Below are 19,912 nucleotides of genomic sequence, written 5' to 3'. Positions count from 1 at the left end.
TTTACGTTACAATCACATGACTGTGGCAAAGGAGCCCAGCCAAACGCGACCGTTGCAAGGATCCGTTGGCCAAGGGGGCGGTCGCGGTAACGTTAATTCCCCCCCGCCCCCCACCTACACACACGCCACCAGCCCAAGCGCTGTCCTTTTTTTGTTGTTGTTTTAAACCGCCGTTGGAGGAAAAAAAAAAAGCCCCGCGGAGACGAGCCGGCGACTTTAAGCCGGCGCGGCTACATGCTAGTTGCTAGCTCACTCGGTGACTCGTTAATCGAACGACAACGTGCTACTGTTTGTTTTTAATGATCAATTAAATATCACATGTGCAATTCCTTAGATGGGTAACGCACGGAGAAACAGTCTTATATACCACCTAACCAGATAGTAATCATCTCTATTTTGTTGGTTGATCGAATAAAATGAATATAGGTTAAATTCGCAAGTTTTGCTTTTACACTAGATTTAATAGAATAGAATCAGAATTAAATTGCTAACACCTAAAATAATGAAGTCTACAATTTCGGCTTTTAATATAAAAAAATAACCTATCTAACAAAGTTATTTTCAATTCACTTTTGTGATATATTGTACGTCATTTATTATTTTTCTAAAAAAACAAAACAAGATTTCCCCAAATTTGGCAGGTCAAGGGCCCCTCAAAATTTTTTAATTTGGCTCCTAGAGAACTAAAATACACACACCCTGAATATCTATTAGCAAGCTACTAGTTCTAGTGTTGAAACTATAAATATAGGCACAACAAAACAATTTGGGGGGTGTCCAACCAGTGCCAAGCCCATTTAAAAATTGGGGTGTTGCAAATGGAAGGGAATCCAGCATAAAAACTGTGCCTGATAAATGCGAGTGACTCACTGTGCCGACCCCTGACAGGAAAAGTCAAAAATCGCACAATCATCCCAATATGCCTATTTGAATCAGGACAGAATACTTGAGAGCAACTGTATAATTAAATTGCCGACAGACACATTGAATGTGAGTCCTGATTCCATCTCATCTTATCATCCTGTTTAACAACCCTTCATTCAGTTTCCACAAACTTCCAACTGCTGTATATGATATACGACTACTTTTACCACTTACAGCTAATCGAGATATTTATAGATATTTTATGTTTGGTCTGACTATAAAGGCGTTGATACACTTATACAATAGTTGTTTTGTAGTTCCATGCTGATTATTTTCTGGCAATAATTTAGTAATTTTATTGGCTGTGTCTTGTTAAAAGAGCATCCATTCTCATGCACGCATTGCCCCCAGAAGCACAATACATTAGGAGTATACCATATCAAAATTTTGCAATGCTACATGGCTTATCCTGTACAGCCTATCCCAGCTAAATTCCGGCGAAAGGCTAACTACGGAGGGCTGGTCACCAGATAATCACAGGGCACAAATAATTAATTGTTCCTAGTATTGTCCCAACTGAAAGATATATATATATAAACACAATCCAGCAAATTATTTGAGTGCAAACAACTTGCATGCTTTGTTGTACTAAGACTGTTGCAAAAAAAAAAAAATCCATTTATATTTTAAAGTTGTTCCAACTTAATGTACTGTTTTAGCCCAAAAATACAAGTTGTGTTTTTAAAGTGTAGTAACAGACAACCATTCACACCATCACCAAATATGAAATGAACTTAAGGGACACTTGGGTGAGCTTAACATTGGCACTTATATAATAGGTTTGCATGTAAAAATGACATCAGTACTAAAGTGTCCCCCCCCCCCCAAAAAAGACTGTTGTGATTTAAAGTCTTTTTTTGTGATTAGATTTACGACAAATTGCCCGCCGCCTTTTGGGGCGTGGCTTATGTTATGTTTTCGGTCTCAGCGGTCTACGTCACGGGAGGGAGGCAAGCGAGGTAATATTGCTCGCTTTGTCAGTTCTGTTGTCTAAAACGGCGACTGATCGCCACCAAAATGCAAATGCACATTACTAATCTTGTCCACTTCAACCTGTGAAAGTATAAAAGTGTTCTGCACAATAGTTTGGATTTATTAACATAAAACGTGATCTCATCATGATCAACTCCACAAAATCAAAAATACCGTGGCGATCGCTTCTCCACTTACACAGGCTGAAGCGGACAAGAGCATGAATGCGCACACGAACCCCGACTGGTTATATTTCGGACATTTAGCGACGCTAAACTCTTATCAACTCTCAGGAGGCAGACGGCGACTGGCAGCGGGCAAGCAATCAGGCAAGCATCTTGAAAATTCTCAAATTCGTCCCAAATTTCAGTATGCGCGTACCCTGCTTAAAGCTCGTATTTGCTCCTGAATTTAATATGGCCCTGAGAGCACTTTCCACTGAAATGGCCGCTTAATGAAGTCATGTGTTGTCATCAGAGGCTTCCATTGATTGGCGTTCTTCTTTTGTAAAACAGTGAGCCATTCAGCCATTCAGCCTGAGGACAGGGAGTCCACAGGACTCTGGACTGCAGCCGCGTGGCGGGCAGGAAAAGTCGTGGAGTGTGTAAAAGGAGACATGGGCGGGAGCCGGGACTGTCCTGTGAAGCTGGGCCCTGTTGTTTGTCCTATCAACAAACAACATCTGATCGTGTCCGTGACTGGAGGCCTGTGAGGGAAGGGGGCGCACAAAATCTTTGACAAACAAACGCACCGAAGGAGCACTGCAATACATGTTAATGGAAACAGGACAAAAAAGCTTGTTTACACATGCTGGCTGGCTCCCAGCAGGTAGCTGAAGCGCTAACTCCCGCTGACTCGTGTCCTGTTGGAACCTTGCTATAGTCATCCTCGCTCTCTGAAGACAGCGTCACACATGACTGTCCCACCACTAAATTGATTTTGGATCCTGCCATAAAAGCAACAGCATAGACGGCAAGAAAGCAGCGTACAGAAGGGGGAAATTAGCCTGACGTCAGCGTGCAACTGTGCGACAGAGGCTCCTTTGCCGCGGATGCAACCGGGTCAACGCCACAAGCATTTGCCGGAACACCTGTTTAAACAGGACCTTTCACGTTCAACCGCCGCCCTCCCCCCATTTCGCGTCCTTTGGAAACCGGAGTGGTGAGTCACTCCCCTCTCGGTTGAAAAAAAAAACAAAACAGATCCGGCTAGGCTGCAGCCCGGTGGGGGGAAGGGAGGCCCGGCCCGGTGGTGGCTGAACACCGGAGGTGGACGCAGCTGGACTCCCACACTCAAGGCCCCCCTAACATCCTGACAATGGGCCGGCGTGTTCCCATAGTGACGCCGCCAGAATCAATTGATATGCCTATATTTTCTAGACAAGCAGGCAGCGTAGCCTGAGGCCAATCGCTTGGTCACGCAGAGACACTCGGGAGCGACCAGGGACGTCCCAGTCCCACATGAATTGCGCTGTTCTTCAACGGATTATTTGTTGACCATGGTTGGCTTTATTTGGAATTTCTACAAAAAAGTGTTAAACTGCATGTCTACATGCAACTAAGGTGTACAACGCATCTATGTGTATTTCACTACATTATTTTATTTTACCCTCACCAAAAAATGAACACTACCCCACCTTCCTTCCTTTCCCGCCAAAAAAGGCCCTGGGGCTTCAAAATCTGCAATTTCCTGATAGGACAAACGTTTCCCCGGCAACCGTTGCCACATAGAACACGGGATGCCCCAGGATGTGGGCTACTAATGTATGTGAAGTGTGGCACTTTCAGAAAGTGACTATAACTTACGTAATCATGTTATTTATTTATATATATAAAAAAACAAAAAAAACAAAACAAAAACACATTTGCTTTCCAATGTTTTTCAGACGGGTTGTTTTTGGCCGCTGGGTGGCAGCAAAGCGCCATAAAAGAAAGAAGTCAACCGTTTATGTCAGTTTAGAACAAAAAAAGGTAAACAAGAGTGGTTCTAGTTTTCCTCCTCAGGATAGATAATAGATAATTGAAGGTAAACAAAATATTAGTAAAAATTTCCGAATGATTAATTTTAACATTAAAGTTTAACACCAAACGCTTCCGTTTAGGGGCTTTTTAAATAAAGTTGTAATTTTGAATGAGGAAACTCCTACAACAATGGCGGCCGACCAGACCGGCGACATAGTTCCTCCTTCTCTGTCAGCTAAAGTAGTGGGGTATGTTGACAGCTTCTTGAAATACATCGTCCTGATTCTAAACAATGTAGTGATCAACTCTTGAGTTTATTAACGTAATTAATGTGGTCGAAGGAGAAGTAGCTTTAGCATTTAGCTGCTAGTGTTGCATCACACGACTGTTAATGTGAGGCGATACAAATAAAAAGATTGATGATCGGAATTGTACAAATCATGTGTTACTAAGATGTACGTGCAAACGTAGCTGAGCTTGTTGCGAAGTAGTAAAATTGCTTTGCTAGGTTGGTGCGCCGAGTTAGCAGTTAAATGGAATGCTGTGTATCTTCTTCCTTGTAGGTCGTTTGCTTACTTGACTGTGAGGGACAGATTGCCCACCATCCTCACAAAAGTTATAGACACAATCCATCGCAACAAAAACAAGTTTTTTGAAGATTATGGGGAGGTAAGGCAATGTACAATACACCGATAATGTGGGGAGATTGAGTCAAAATGCACTAGAGCACTCTCATGTTAACATAAACCTCTCTAAACTTGAATGCACATGTGCAATAATTAAATGTTTCAATACTGTGAATCGACTAATGCATTTACTGGTTCAATTTGAATTGGTATCTGGAAAAGGGAAGTTTAGTGTTATAAGTAGGTTGCTACAGAGATGCAGAGAAAGTGATAAACTGTTGTGAATTTTGCCATTAGGCTCTTTGATAGAGAACCGCAACAAGTACAGAAACGTCCAGTTGTACATGTGCATTCAAAATTTAGACATGGTCAAATTAGGTTCACATGTAAAAGTTCTAGTCCATTTTCGGTTCAAACCATCTGTTGTATTGAATGTGTAAATCTGACCTGCTTTGTGACCTCTTGACGTTAGGAGGGAATCCAAGCAGAGAAGCAAACCATTTCTCTGCTGTCCAAGTTGAGGAACGAGCTGCAAACAGACAAACCCATACTGGCCCTGACAGACGGCCTGGAGGACGCGGAACCGTGGAACCGGTACCTGCAGAGTCAACAGGGGCAGCATGGGGACCAGGAGCTAGTCAGCTGGTTCAAGTCTCCATGGCTGTATGTGGAGTGCTACATGTACCGCAGGATACGGGAGGCCCTCTGGCTCAGGTGAGAAGCACGTACATCTTCACGCATTACTGTGTATTGAGATACGGATGATATTGTTTACATAACGCTTGTCGGTAATAGATGATAATGCTGTTTCCAGCCCTCCCATCAGTGGCTACGACGTCTTCAATGAGGGGAAGACTCAGAGCTACTTTGAGTCTCAGCAGGCTATAATGGCTTTATGCACATACTTTGAGGGCTTCAACAGCAAAATGGAAGACAGCTCCGAAAATCAACTTCAGGAGTATTTCAACAAACTGCTACAGGTCAGTACATTGTCGGCTCCAGACCTCTCTGGGACCCAAACCTATTAAAATACACTACTCGCAAAAAGATAAGGATAGAAGATGGGGAACATTTCAAGATAAACCTAAAATACACTATGACCATTACAAACTTTTGAATCTGTATGTCCCAACCAGGGTTCAACTTGGGTAGGAGCCAGGCCACCCCAAAACACACCTGAGCTGCCATCATGATAGAACATTCATCTATCTGTGGGGGGTCTTTAATTAATTCCCACCAAATAACATCACTTCTTTTATCAATAAGCTGGCAGAACTCCGCTCGCTTCGGTCTTGGGCAGTTATCATTTTTATCTGGTCATATGTTCATTAAGTAAAACCCCAAACAGTGTGGAGGACAGATGCTACCTAGTGGGTGCAAGTACACACGATCAAGTACTTGTAATACCTCATGTAGAATTTAAATTCCATGAGGATAAAAACATTCTGCCTTGGACCATGGCCGCTAATTTGGTGGATATTTTTGTGGAGTCTTAGGTAAAACTGTAAAAACCTAATGATAACCTATGATTTCAGAAAATGGTATTCAATCCAGAATTTCAATTTAACAAAAAGGAGTATCTACTCAATCTAGCCATAACTTACAAACACTGATTGAATAAATTGACACATTTAATGCAAAATTATTGACCATGCTTACTTGACTCTTTCAAGGTTTGCCTTTGGGGGAACAAATGTGATCTGTCGATCTCTGCCGGCGTGGACAATTCGCAGAAGACCAGTCCCATCGATTCTCTAGTCGCCTTGCAGATGTTCATCTTAGTGGATGATTCCGACGCCCTGTGGTCGACGCTCATTTCTGCCCGGCAACGGAAACAGTCAGGGAAAAGGAGCTCCAGCCGAGTGGACTTTGTTCTGGATAACGCCGGCTTTGAGTTGGTCACCGACTTGGTCCTGGCCGATTTCCTGGTGTCCTCCGGCCTGGCCGGGGAGGTCCGCTTCCACGGCAAATCCTTCCCGTGGTTCGTCTCTGACGTGACGGCCGAGGATTTTCATTGGACCATCCGGCAGACCATGGCGGCCAATCATCGATGGATGTCTCAGAGAGGGGTGCAGTGGCAGCGATACGTGAAGGATGGCGTGTGGTCCTATCACGACCATCCCTTCTGGACGCAGCCCAACGAGTTCTGTGACATGGCGGCCGACGCTCCGGACCTGTACGCCACTCTGCAGGCGGCAGACTTGGTGCTGTTTAAAGGCGATCTCAACTACAGGAAGCTGGCAGGAGATCGTGACTGGGACCACACGGTGGTCTTTGACACTGCACTGAGGGGATTTGGACCGGCACCGCTGTGCAGTTTGAGAACTCTTAAGGCAAACATTCAAGTGGGTCTGCAGCCAGGCCAGGGGAGCAAGCTGAGCTCTCAAGACCCCGACTGGATGACATGCGGAAAGTACGCCGTTATTCAGTTCTACAGCCCAAACTCGGATCAGCAAGACTGACGTCACAATCAATGATCAACTCTCGTCTTCAAGCCATAACATGATGTCATTATCACTTTACTGTTTCATTGAGAGCGCACTTAACGCATTTTACATTTCTCTCAGGATGTCTGTTTTGAATAGATTTAAAGTGGACACCCACAAATTAAAGGTCATTTATTCTTTCCATTATTATGTAGTGGATGAATTGCTTATTGCAAGAGGTAGAGCGTATCTCAGTGTGTTTAAAAAAAAATTACTATAAAATGTGTGCTATGTCTTAATGTTTACAGGTGTAACAAAAGTAAGCTTCAGGCATTTGATTATACTTAACTACGGCAGCCTGTCTTCATTAGATTCGACTCGGATTTTGTACAAAAAGTATTGCACTACTATGTAGAAAATGCTTATTTTTGGATTCCCTCATAAGTGTGGCAAAATACTGTATGTCTGAAAATGAATCGCTTGGTTGACCCATGTTGCTACGTGTTGACGACATTATGAACTTTTACTGTTTGTCCTTGTCATGCATTCACGCATGGGGGGGGCAGCGTTATGGATTTAAACAACATGCAGTAAAGGCAACCAACAGTGCATGCTTTGTTTCTTGCATGTATCAAACCGACAACTCTTTGACCGATCAAAATGCATGTCTGCACACTCGAGCCCTTATTGTCACTGTGGATTCCTGGCGAGATCTTATCCTTCTAATGAACATTTTTTTTTTTTCATCAAATAAAGAGCTGCAGCGACTTGAGATATTTCCCCTCCCTGCTCCCGGTTGTCATTTACACACGTGAAATATGGCCTCTAATATTGACCTCATTTGCATCCAAATTCGCTCTTACGAAAGGAGCGCTTTTTGATGTCAACAAGACAAAAATCACGACTGTTACGAAGGCACAATGCGGCCAGGTAGTGAAGCTAAAAGTGACACTGCAGTACAAATGCCGCATTAATATTCACTAGTAGTGTTTTTATTCTCGCCTTACAGTTGACATGTTGACCTCCAGATTATTCCAGGTCAGGTTAGACTCTACTCCGTAGCCCGCCAAACAGCTGTCGATGCAAAACGTGCATGACAATGCAAAAGGAGCTTTAAGTGGCCCTAAATGAGCCAATTAGGTGATTTAGTTGGCTCCCTGTATTTTCTTGCAATCTAATATGACTTAATTTTGTCCCCCTCTGGGGAAATGCAATGAAATATATATATCATCATCAGGGCTACTTGTTTTCCACTTGACCTGACATGTTCTGAAAATGGGGCTGTTTACTCAAGAAAGAGATGGGAAAATGAAGCCTCTGCCAAATGCTGAGCTCTTCCTCTCTCGCCGGAGGTCTGCAGTTGCTCTCAACGCTCGGATTAGAACGACGTGGCTGTCAGGTAAGAAAGCATGCAAATAAGCACATTTTAATTCAAGCGCCGGATTGTTTTGTATTTGTAATCTCTCGCAGGCTTGACGCAGCAGCCTTATTACAGCTTGTTACTGGTTCTGGGCAGCGCAAGGCTTTTTCTTTACCTTGACATGTGGCACCGAAACATGCAAGGACTACTGACGCGCGCGCTAACTTTTAAGGCTGTTATTTGCGTTAATACTACTCTTTGCTCTGTGATAGAATAGACACGAGTCGGCATCATGGTGTCATCCTGTTGTCCAAACAAAGCTGTATTAAATGTCACGAAATGACGATGAATCCAAAATACTCAGTATCTCTTTGATTCCATCATTGGGAGTGGATTGTGTAATTACTGGCTGCTGAAATGAGATTTGACCTCCTGCGTTGTTTGCTGTGTTATGGTGACCTGGCGCTCAAATGCACCGCCTCCATCGATTTGACTGCATCTTTTAATTTGTTTACCCTCTTCCCCCCCCTCCCCACTGTTTCCACTTTGCCCAGCGAGTCCAGCTGAATGAGCGCGAGTCGGAGGGATGAACGAAGAAGCGAGCCCTGCGGCAGAGCGGACGCTTGTCGTTTAAAGAAGTGAGTGGCTCGTCTTGTGGTCTCGTTGCTTTCAGGCCGTTGGGGTTTGAAACGTCGCCGTCCGCGCTGTGATTTGATTTACCGCAGTCTCAGGTGTGTTCAATAATGCGGCCGCTTGTACGTCAATGACAAAGATCAGCTAAATGAACCATGAATATTCCGAGAGCATCCTCTCCGGCGTAACACAAAGGTGGCGGAAGAGGAGGAGGAGACGATGTGGTGGCGTGGGACGGGACAGTCAAGTTGTTACTGGAAGCACTACTTCCATTTTGTCCAGCTTGGTGTATTTTTGTTCCCATCCTGACAGCCATCCCTCCTACACATTAGAGGAAAGGAGGTTGGGAGTTGTCTTCTGGGGGGTCCGGCTGGGGGAGAGCTAAAGAAGAAGCAGGAAAAGCAGGGATAGGCAACTGGTGGCCCATGGGCCGCAAGTGGCCCGCGCCCACACTCTGTGTGGTCCTGCTACTGATTTTCGGGGGGGGGATTATAAATGAAATGAAATTATATGTTTCTTCTACTAAAGTGGACCCCTGCCCACAAGCGGTTCGAGACCCACGGATTCACAGATAAGCTGATTTCCCCCCCCCAAATTCAAACAACACATATCAGAGGTTTATCGAGAAGAATTTTTGGGGTTTACGAAAAAAAAAAAAAAAGCACCCAATTTTCCTAATGCATTTGCATCCCAATGGCCGTCAATTACACTGGCCAACAGCAAATTCTAACCAGGGAAGGCTTCATGTGTTCCTAAAATGTATTTTGGGTGCTGATTTAAAAAAGGTCTTTATCTTTTTTCTAGCATATCAGGTGTTTGAGATATTTACTTATTTTTTTAAGTTTGACAGATTTGACCATGCGTCAAAATGTATAGCTATGACGTTTCTGAAAAATTACACTTGTGTGCTGAACCTAAGCCTTAATTCATAAATATGACTAAATATATGACATATTATATAATTGATATTACAATAATATTGTTCTGAAATCTTGATGTGCTAAAGAAAAAACAAGGGCAGAAAAAAAATCCATCTAGAAATGATTACTTGCATGTCTGAAAAATGTAGTAAAAAATGTGGTGACCAATGTTATATGCAGATTTTTGCTCTTCACAGGCTGCCACGTGTTTTATCAATATTTAAAATGGGACTTTTGTCATACATCTAGTTAGTAAGTGAGTGGTCCCCCCCCCAGTAGCGCTGATAAAAATTGTGCCCCTCAACCTCAATCATTTAAATTGCCCATCTGTGGGGGAAAAAGGACGAGAAGAAGACTCTCACATTTGTATGTGTGCGGGAGACAGTGGAACAGGAGAGAGAGCAGCACTCGTTCCTGCCCCCCCACCCTCTCTCCCCGGCAAGGGGAGAGCAAGTCTAAATCATGTTGCTTATCAGTACTGTTGTGCTGTGATGTTGCTCAGGCAGAGCCCGGCAAAGAGCAGGAAGCCTTGCGGACCGCCGCCGGGACCCGGCATCCGCCAGGCCGCCCCAGAGCTGGAGAACCTGTCCCCGCGGCGCCCGTCGCCCCCGCCTCGCGCCCCCCTCAGCGGCATGTACCCCGAAGAGAGCCGGGGGTCCGGTGGGGTCGCCACGGTGGACTTCCTGGAGGGGACGTACGACTACGCCTCCCCGACTCCGGCCCAGACGCCGCTTTACAGCCACCCCATGCCGGGCTATTACTCGGCGCCCCTGGAGACCCACGGATCGCCCTCGGACGGCAGCCTCCAGTCGCTGGGCAGCGGGCCAACAAGCCCCCTCGTGTTTGTGCCCACCAGCCCTCGACTCAGCCCATTCATGCACCCCCCCGGCCATCACTATCTGGAAACCACTTCAACACCCATCTACAGGTGAGACCCAACCCTCTTCAACTTTCATTGTCTATCAAGTTCTTTGTCTGTTTCGGCATATATTGGGTGGGAGGTGACCCCGCCTCCCCCCGCAACTCTGATTGCGGTCTGCTGATTACGCAACTCAAAACAGCCAAATACAACAGTTTACTCGCCTTTTTGAAAATCAAGTGTTTTTATCTTGTTAGCTGAAGGACAGTTTGTGAAAAAAAAAAAAAAATGAAACACACTGTAAACAGTGAGTGACCCAGGCAGTTGTACGCACACACTAATTACTGAATGTGACAGGACTGTTAGTTTAATCTTTGACTTGATTCAAAACATGGCCACTATCACTGCGGACGGGATCGAGCTGCTTTTTAATTCCAGAGATTAAGCACCATTCCGAGGACCTTGAGCCAGGAACAACACGTAAGCGCACCACCGCAATGTGTAAAATGAAATGCTCAACGGATTTGGCGTTCACCAACAGATTATCTTTGAACCGAAACCAGCCGTGTCCTGGTGAATAAACAAATGCGCACGTAAAGAAACCTCATACCTGTGGCAGGTCCAGTGAGACGGTCAGTCAGCAGCAGGTATCCAGGGACGACCAGTGCGGCACTAGTGACGAGGCGTACGTCTTGGGGGGCCCGGAGGCCGCCGCCGCCGCCATCGGGGTCTTTGAGATGGCCAAGGAGACGCGCTTCTGCGCCGTGTGCAGCGACTACGCCTCGGGCTACCACTACGGGGTGTGGTCCTGCGAGGGATGCAAGGCTTTCTTTAAGAGGAGCATTCAAGGTAGGCACAACTTTCTGCAAACAACAAACACTTGATGAAGGCCAACATGGAAGTCGTACAGGTTTAGGCACTTCACACTCAGACGGAATATGTATCGGTATGGTATGAAATGTCACTAAAATGTCTGGCTATACATTCGCTATCCTCTATAGATACAAAAAAAAAAAAAAGTATAAAGAAGTGTGGCTGTTGAAAGATGATTATGTCAGCATTCCAACAAGCTCATGGTATTGTCTCATCTTGACAGCGCAACCAACGATCAAAACACAAGCTTGCTTGCTGCCACACGACGGAAAACAAAGAAGCAAAAACATTTGTCCAACTTACTTTGAGTGTCCAACCAAACTCGGGTTGTGCTCGTACGGACAAAAAGCTCCATCTGCTCTGTGTGGCTTAGTCATGTTTGTGATGCCATATTGATGCAAAGAACGGTCAGAGAAACCAATAGTCTCCATGGCGATGACAAAGACGAGGATGCCACCTTTTAATTTCCTCCATCACAGATCCATTTAAAACGGGAATGGAGTGTTCCTGGACACTAAATAACCTCAATGCGAACTGAACACTGGAGCAGGGCCCCTTCTAGTCTGTAATAGATTTTTTTTTTCCCCATTTTCAGGTCACAATGACTACGTGTGCCCGGCAACCAATCAGTGTACTATTGACAGGAATCGCAGGAAGAGCTGCCAGGCGTGCCGACTCAGGAAGTGTTATGAAGTGGGCATGATGAAAGGAGGTGGGCAGGAACACCCAAAAATTCTTCTTAAGTCTTCTTACTTTTCTATATTAACTTGATTAAGTCCATGTGATGCCGAGTAGGAGCGGCTCCTACTGCGAAAGCCACAAATATGTGCATCCACTGGCATTCTTCAGGCTAAGTTTAACTTTAACCTTGAAGTGATTTCCTCTTAAGGAGTACGAGCTCTGATTAGTGCACACCCACACTTTTGTTTTCATACTTCTTGAATCTCTTAAACTATGTGCTGCTAGCCTGCTGACTTTTATTTCAAGACCATGTCACCCACTTTCCATCTATTAGGTGTAAAGCATCTATAAGAAGGATTCATTTAGTTATGCAAACAGCATTATATATACCATATAGTTAGGTGGGTGGTTTGGGGGTGTGCATTTATTTCCTCCAACTGCAGAGAGAACCAAGCAATCTACTAGGATTTAGGGCTGGGCAATTCATCCAAATTGAATCATGATTTAAATGTTGCTCTGTCACAATTTTAAAAACGTAACGGAAGAAAAACGGTCATTGTGCAGAACGGCGCTGTGCGTTTGCAAGTTCCCGAGTTGCGCCGTGCTGCTAGTGTAGCAAGTGTGGAACATTATGTGAGTCTGCCGTTCCTAAATGTCCTTTACGATGTTTGATCATACCCCAGTTGGAATTTACTGTTAAAATAATCACACAACAAAAACAATTACACTCATCATATATTTAAATACTATAAATGCTTAATTGTGATGATTTTTTTTCCATAATTGCCCAGCCCTATTAGGAGTAAGGCATCAATAAGGGGGATTCAGTAAGTTTTCGCTATTCCGGTTTTCAGGTACTTCCTTATATAGTGTCCAGGAGTGCTTATTTACCCAACATATATTAATACTATATAGAGTTTGAGTATTTTCTTGGTTAAATATAGTAAATAATCTATTTCATATGAAACTGGAGGTGAACACAAACATAAGAATGCATGCTCACAACAGTGTGGAGTGAGCACAGCGAGTCAACTGGAAGGCTGATCCCCGTAAAGATGGCGTTTCCACATAACGTAACTGCTTTCATACTGTGCAGGGAAGTCGTTTATAGCATCCAAGTGGCAGCCGGTAAGACTCCTCACTTCAGTGCATCTGCGACTCTTTACGTGCCTCGGTAGGTGCTGCTGTTTTGGATAGCGTCGGAGTTCAAATGGGTTTAGTGACTAACTATTTCATGTCCGTTTGTGAACAATATTGTCTGTGAACTCAAGATTATTACAGTTGTCACCTGTTTATATCTATGGGGGAAAAAAAAAGTAGGTGTCTCCTGTGTGTTATTTGAGTGGAAGCCGCCACTATTTGAAGCAATACGGTAATCCATTTTATTTGGTATGACACTGCTGTTTCCACAAGGTGTGCGCAAAGACCGCGGTCGCATTACACGCCGTGACAAGCGGCGGACCGGCGCCACGGAGAAGTCGGCCAAGGAGACCGAGCATAGAAAAGTGGCCCCCCAGGACGGGAGGAAGCAGAGCGGCGGCGGCGGAAGTGCCAGCGGGGGAAGATCGTCAGTAACGGACATCGCTCCTGACCAGGTTCTGAATCACACAGAGAGAGAAACTTCCAACAACAACACTCAAACGGATGGAGCCACCATTCAATTTGAAGAATGTGTTTCTTTTCGGCCTCGTCAGGTGCTTCTCCTGCTGCAGGGGGCCGAACCCCCGATATTATGTTCCCGACAGAAGCTGAGCCGACCCTACACAGAGGTCACCATGATGACGTTGCTCACCAGCATGGCTGACAAGGAGCTGGTCCACATGATCGCCTGGGCCAAGAAGCTGCCAGGTAAAGCCCAAGAACAAACTACATACTAGCGCAGACATGGCAGACTAAAATATCCACTTCCTGGATAGAAATATACTATAAACCAGTGATTCTCAACCATCATTTAGTACACAGTGGTGCCTTGAGATATGACTGACCCAACTTTGGAGTTTTTCAAGATACGAGCCGTCCTTCAGCTGATTCTTAGCTTTGACTTGCTCGCTTAAGCTCACTTCACAACAAGCAGCAGTTTGGCAGACAGTGCATATTTTTTCCAAAACAACTTCAAGCTCTTGATTGCCATGCCCAGTTGAAGTTCAGTATCCAACTAAACATCAAATAAAGTGCATTACACACTGCATATTTAATAAAACCATGTAACGTTGCTTTAAAGACCACGAGCTTAATAACATAAATGGAAAATGTCACTTCAGAAAAACAAATGAGTTCAGCGTATCTCTTCTTCGTTTGGCTGCATTACTTGTCATACTGCCACCTAGTGGCAAGGTCACGCACACCAGAAGGACAAACATTTCCGGTAAATTGGAAGCAGCACAATTAAAACGTCACCTCTTGGATGAAAAAAAAAAAAAAAAAAAAAAAAAAAAAACCTGTAAAACACAAACAGGAAAGCAGAGCTATTATAGAGCTGGTAATTGCAGCCATCACCTTTGCGAGGGTTGTCGGAGTACTGGGCAAGCCCCTCCACACGGAGCCCAAATGGACCACATGTCACCTTTGGCTCGCTTAAGTGAGTAAATTCCTATTTGAGGCATTACCAGCTCATGTGTTGCCAAAAGCTCCAGTTTTAATTGCAAATCAGGGGACAATAACGCTAATGTGAGCTGGCTGAGTGCCGATGATAAGGCTTGTTGTGACAACACGGCGGCCGCGCGCGGTTTCATTTCGCCGGACGACAACAGCAGCAGCGTTCGAGCATATTTTGTGTTGACCGAGTAGGCAGAAGCTGCTTAAACGCTGTTAATAAACGAGACTAATCATCCGATGGAGCCGTCTGTGTTTGGATCTGGGCGCTAAGCGCGAGTCACGGACACGCGGCGTTACGAGTGTCAAGTGTGCTGTACGTGTGTCACGTGACTTTGTGCTCAGGCTTCCTCCAGCTGTCCCTGCACGACCAGGTGCAGCTGCTGGAGAGCTCGTGGCTGGAGGTGCTGATGATCGGCCTCGTCTGGAGGTCCGTCCACTGTCCAGGCAAGCTCATCTTCGCTCAGGACCTCATTCTGGACAGGTAAAAGAGGAGAGGAGCACTGGCCTACTTCTGGGACGCGTCCTCTTTTGCGTCTCCATCACACTCTCACACACACCTCAAGAGTGACACATCAGCATTGTAGATTTTCCATTTCGCACCTTTGCGGCCATTGTGCCATCCCAACACGTCTTGTCATACAGTGTCGTACAGTGAAAGACTAATTATGTGTCCCCCGCGGTGAAGAGAGGACCCCCCCTCCCCCCACCCTCCCTCGCCGCATCATTACAGAGCCTTGCTGACAACCAGGACAGATGTAATCAAAGCCTCAATGCACAGAATGATAGAAAATGAATAGCGACGGAGAGAGGGAGAGTTGAGAGGACGAGGAAATAGAGATGGGAGAAGGGACGGCTGTTTCCTCCCTTCAGCCCCTCCCGCGTTCTGAGTAAACAACCTGACCAATCATCACTTCTACCGTTGTAAAAAAAAAAAAAAAGAATGACAGATGAATCAGAGGCAGCCAGACAAAGCTTTTAGCTTGCTGTGCCTGATGGTCCCATTTGATCGGGAAATGTATTAGCGTATTATCTCAAAAAAGATGGCCCCTGGTGTAAGTGTCCTGCCAGATTGGACGTGATGACTAAAACGCAGCGGGTCAGGGTCGGCGCATTCCCTTAGCTGCAGCGCCACCTCCGCTCTGATAGCACGCGACCCCCCGGCGCTTGTCTACTGCGCCCAAAAGCCGAGCACCGAAGACATTAGCTCCATTAGCTCCTCGTCTGTACGTGTTATTTGGCCTTTGATTGAGGGGAAAAAGATCCAGACATTTTCTGTAGCGCTTGTCCGTATTATGGTCGCGGGTTAGCTGATGCTTAGCCCAGCTATCTTAAGAGGCGGGCTACACCCCAGACTGGTCGCATGGCACATATAAACAATCATTCACACCTGTGGACGATTTAGGTTCTGTGCTAACCTAACATGTATGTTCTTGGAAAATGGGAGAAATTTGGACACTGGATGGGATTTTTGGGGGTCTGTTCTTCACGCTCTTATGTGTTGAGAACATCGTGACCACACACACAACATCTCCATTGAGAATTGTGAGTCGCCAGATGTCTGTCATAGTACCAAGACTAACCTGCGGGAGGCAGCGTAGTGCCACAGGGCATCTTGACAGCTGCAAAATACAAAAAACAAGACAGACTAGTCGAAGCGGCGAGATAACGGTAGCAAACTCCTGCCCTTGTTATTTTTATTGCGCTTACTGAATTGTGACGTGCTATAAACCAGCGGTCCCCAACATTTCACCGGTTTCACGCAAAGATATGTTTTTAACAGACTGGCATAGAAACAAACAAAACAAATGACTCAATATAATACTAATCATTATGTTTTATGTTGTTGTAATTGCCTTTTTTGCCCATGGATTTGCAATGGCAAATATTTAACCAGACCGTTTTCCGAGCATATCAGTGTTAGGGGGGAGAGAGAAAAAAAAACGTTGTTGATGTTGGTGACCCCTGCATCACTAATCTTTTAAAGACAGTCGGCATCAGGCCTTTGCTGACTTTCAATGGCAAGGGAGGGAAAATGCTGAAAATAATGCCTGGATGTCATTATGCGTGTACCTGATTGAAGGAAGCTAACGAGTTGGACCATGAAGACTTCATTAATATGAATACTCGAGGTAATTGTTGATCACTTCAAGGATGAGTCGTTGGCGGAATGTTTGTTTGCGCTGTGCAGGAGTGAAGGCGATTGCGTGGAAGGCATGGCGGAGATCTTCGACATGCTGCTGGCCACCGCCTCTCGTTTCCGCATGCTCAGACTCAAGCCCGAGGAGTTCGTCTGCCTCAAAGCAATCATCTTGCTCAACTCCGGTGAGCCGATAGCTTCCATTTTAATCCGTCCCAACGCAACCGACAGATGCATCTCATCAGAACACGCGTTCCTTGTTGATTGTTTGCCCTGCCGAGAGCGGATGCGTCCCAATGACACCCGCAGACTCGTAGCGGCGAGCGCGAACACGGCGTCCCGGAAAGGCCCGTCAGTGCCGGTGAGGCTGACAAGCGTTGCCACGGCAACACGCGGCAGCGCGCACATAAAGGCCGAGCTCGCTGAAAAGATGAAGCTATTCGGCAGGAGCGGGAAAGCGAAAATACCAAAGAGATGACGGTGGCGACTCAGCTGCATGAGCCGGATGGACTTGTGATTGCTACGTGGGCATCCAAACCTCCGCTCTTGACCTTTTATATAAACTTTTCCTGCACTACTTCCTCAAATAGTTGCACTCCATCTAGTAGACAGCGCGACCCAATTAGTAGTCACTGTGCGCATCATCCACTTAAAGGGAGACACACAAGGAGGCCGAGAGCTCACTGGTTGTGTGTTTCTGTCTCCGTTCAGGTGCCTTTGCGTTCTGCACGGGCACCATGGAGCCGCTCCACGACGCCGCGGCGGTGCAGAGCATGCTGGACACCATCACGGACGCACTCATACATCACATCAGCCAATCAGGATGCTCAGTGCAGCAGCAGGCCAGGCGCCAGGCCCAGCTGCTGCTCCTTCTCTCTCACATCAGACACATGAGGTGAAAGATACTTTTTTTCTTTTTTTTTTCAACTTCTCAATGGGGATGGGCATATTGATAATCAATTCATTGAAGAACCACATGACCTCAGCTAAGATTGACATCCTCGCTATGGGAACTCCATTATTCTGCTCAACACAACATTGGCATGGAAATGGAAGCTTAGAGAGATTCCCCGTCTTCTTAAAAAAATACAGTATTAAACATACCACAATTAAGCTATGTAATTGAAGATGTGGGGTTTTTTTTGTCATTATTTCACACTTTTAAATGCATACTAGCAAGGCCTCCAGTGTGCAGTCTTCCTTTCTCACATTCTTTTCTGCCAAACCAAAAGCAAAACAAGCAGAATCATGTCTTTGACAGCAATATTTTTTTGCCTTTGTGACACCTGAAATGATAAAAAAAACAAAAACAAGACACTACTCTGCCATGGTTTGAGTGGCTTTTTTACATGCCGTTCGTTATTCACCCTGAGTCATCTTTTCTCATGATGTCGACTAGGGTTATAATAGTTTTCAAATTTGCATTATACTTCGTTTTTATTTATTATTTTTTTAAATTTAGTTAGTTTTAATTGGTTTTCAGAGGAGGTTTGATAGTTTCTCTCATGTTTATTAGTTTTAGTATTAGATTTTGTTTTTTAGTGTATATTATACTTCTAGGCGCCACATAGTAAAATAACGATAACTCCCAGATGACTGGCCAACCTTCGTTATTACGGCTAGCGACCCTGTTATAATACCGAAATAAATACATTTCAAAAGACATTTGCAATCAGGGTTCCATTAGCGTCATGCTAACATTTGATATATGATTGCAGTAACAAAGGCATGGAGCACCTATACAGCATGAAGTGCAAAAACAAGGTGCCACTGTACAACCTGCTGCTGGAGATGCTAGACGCTCACCGCCTGCACCGTCCTGTCAGACCCACACAGATCTGGTCCCAGCCGGAGAGAACGTCTGCTGGCGGCAGTAATGGAGCCACCTCCAGTTCAGGAGGCCGCGGCGCCCACGAGAGCCTGAGCAGAGGGCCCCCGTGTCCAGGCGTGCTGCAGTTTGGAGGCTCCCGCCCCGACTGCGCAGAAATCCTGTGAAAACAGACAAAAGATCAGTGTTGCACCTGAGGTCATTTGATGAGTTATTTATACATTTCTGACATCACTTTGACATCGCTCGATGGTCTTTGACTTTTCAACTGTTGTGCTCACACGGCTTCTATTAAGTGCCAACTGCACTAATTGAAATTCAAGAATTTTTTTCCCCTTTCATTTTGATTCCCATTCAACCAAAGTGCACTTCCTCTTAGCTTGAAGGGGCTACTTGGGCATTAATTTCAGTTGTTTGCATAATAAGCTGTGATTAATTACGTGTCGGTTACTTACCTGCCAGCTGAGTACCAGCGTGTCTGATGTCTAACGTTTGATAAACTATTACCAGTTTGATTATATTTGTAAATCATATATTGTTCACAGTGTTTGTGTGTCTGTCCACCGCTTTGTTGGATGAAAAGAAAAGAAAAAAAAAAAACATCTGCAAATTACACAGCTTCAAATCCGAGCCAAACTGTCATTGGGTAACTTTGTACATTTGTTCACTTGCACTTGTTTTGTATTAATTGTTGATTATTTCTGGTCCAACTGTCGTTTTATCATGATTATGTGCTGAAAAGTATTGACTGACTGACAAAAAAATCTGTCTTTGGAAATTTAAATATATTGTATGTAAACATTTACTTGGGAAAAAATTAAAAAAATTTGAGCCATGGATATGCCTCAAACTGTTCAGAATTTGTCATGCATTTAATATTGTTTTTCTCTTCACTACATCCTAGTACTAGGCAATCAGGATTTAAAACAAAATCTCACTTTTTCCCCACAAAAATCAGATTTATTATTCTAACATATTTCCCCGTTGATTTGCAGAACAAGCAAATGACAAGATTATAATTTTACTTTTTGTTTTGGATTTGTTTTACCTGGACACCCCAAATAAGTTTCAGCCTGGTAAGTATATTGGACTAACTTTCACATTAACAATTAAATTG

The 19,912-nt window shown here is 44.8% G+C and overlaps 3 protein-coding genes across 11 annotated transcripts in view; 2 read left to right on the top strand and 1 right to left on the bottom strand.

Annotated features, from left to right (window-relative positions):
• The window catches only part of zbtb2b (zinc finger and BTB domain containing 2b), a 29,631-nt gene extending 10,709 nt beyond the window's left edge, over positions 1 to 18,922 (bottom strand). Inside the window, exons 1-2 of one of the 4 annotated variants that reach the window (XM_086019614.1) lie at positions 18,774 to 18,922; positions 11,292 to 11,489 (exon numbers count right to left, since the gene is read on the bottom strand). The gene's annotated coding sequence lies outside the window, so the exon portion shown is untranslated. Of the gene's footprint in view, positions 1,084 to 4,930; positions 5,169 to 6,142; positions 8,302 to 11,291; positions 11,490 to 18,773 lie in introns of those variants that run through there. The other 3 variants (XM_086019613.1, XM_086019615.1, XM_086019612.1) reach the window with 3 other exon arrangements.
• On the top strand, positions 3,864 to 7,687 carry dcph1 (damage control phosphatase 1). 2 transcript variants are annotated; one of them, XM_086019617.1, is made up of 6 exons: positions 3,904 to 3,921; positions 3,998 to 4,105; positions 4,421 to 4,526; positions 4,956 to 5,197; positions 5,298 to 5,463; positions 6,157 to 7,687. In XM_086019617.1, the coding sequence occupies exons 2-6, from the start codon at positions 4,047 to 4,049 to the stop codon at positions 6,943 to 6,945; spliced, it is 1,362 nt and encodes a 453-aa protein (XP_085875743.1). In that variant the 5' UTR covers positions 3,904 to 3,921; positions 3,998 to 4,046; the 3' UTR covers positions 6,946 to 7,687. The 2 variants fall into 2 exon arrangements, with proteins under 2 accessions (XP_085875742.1, XP_085875743.1); XM_086019616.1 differs by having other exon boundaries at positions 3,864 to 4,105.
• Positions 8,069 to 19,632, top strand: esr1 (estrogen receptor 1). Of its 5 annotated transcripts, XM_086019610.1 has the most exons (11): positions 8,168 to 8,308; positions 8,824 to 8,907; positions 10,325 to 10,750; positions 11,301 to 11,530; positions 12,150 to 12,266; positions 13,649 to 13,830; positions 13,930 to 14,083; positions 15,173 to 15,311; positions 17,019 to 17,152; positions 17,679 to 17,862; positions 18,686 to 19,632. In XM_086019610.1, exons 2-11 carry the CDS (start codon positions 8,837 to 8,839, stop codon positions 18,960 to 18,962), a joined length of 1,914 nt encoding a protein of 637 aa, XP_085875736.1. In that variant the 5' UTR covers positions 8,168 to 8,308; positions 8,824 to 8,836; the 3' UTR covers positions 18,963 to 19,632. The 5 variants fall into 5 exon arrangements, with proteins under 5 accessions (XP_085875737.1, XP_085875733.1, XP_085875736.1 ...); XM_086019611.1 differs by having other exon boundaries at positions 8,069 to 8,308; positions 13,649 to 14,083; positions 18,794 to 19,632; XM_086019607.1 differs by having other exon boundaries at positions 8,163 to 8,308; positions 13,649 to 14,083.
• The last annotated feature ends 280 nt before the right edge of the window (positions 19,633 to 19,912 follow it).

Source organism: Filicampus tigris, chromosome 20 (genome assembly GCF_054856515.1).
Source record: "Filicampus tigris isolate MCC_2025a chromosome 20, RoL_Ftig_1.0, whole genome shotgun sequence".
Classification (NCBI taxonomy): domain Eukaryota; kingdom Metazoa; phylum Chordata; class Actinopteri; order Syngnathiformes; family Syngnathidae; genus Filicampus; species Filicampus tigris.
The sequence above is the reverse complement of the archived record's forward strand: the minus strand, read 5'-3'. Positions and strand labels throughout refer to the sequence as shown.

What these genes read in the sequence shown, in the direction of transcription:
- dcph1 (XM_086019616.1), top strand. Translation starts at nt 4,047, where the DNA reads ATGGCGGCCGACCAGACCGGCGACATAGTTCCTCCTTCTCTGTCAGCT. An exon ending in TTTTTGAAGATTATGGGGAG is followed by an intron (nt 4,527 to 4,955) that starts GTAAGGCAATGT and finishes TCTTGACGTTAG; the next exon opens with GAGGGAATCCAAGCAGAGAA. An exon ending in CGGGAGGCCCTCTGGCTCAG is followed by an intron (nt 5,198 to 5,297) that starts GTGAGAAGCACG and finishes TGCTGTTTCCAG; the next exon opens with CCCTCCCATCAGTGGCTACG.
- esr1 (XM_086019607.1), top strand. Translation starts at nt 8,837, where the DNA reads ATGAGCGCGAGTCGGAGGGATGAACGAAGAAGCGAGCCCTGCGGCAGA. An exon ending in ACTTCAACACCCATCTACAG is followed by an intron (nt 10,751 to 11,300) that starts GTGAGACCCAAC and finishes TACCTGTGGCAG; the next exon opens with GTCCAGTGAGACGGTCAGTC. An exon ending in AATCATCTTGCTCAACTCCG is followed by an intron (nt 17,153 to 17,678) that starts GTGAGCCGATAG and finishes GTCTCCGTTCAG; the next exon opens with GTGCCTTTGCGTTCTGCACG.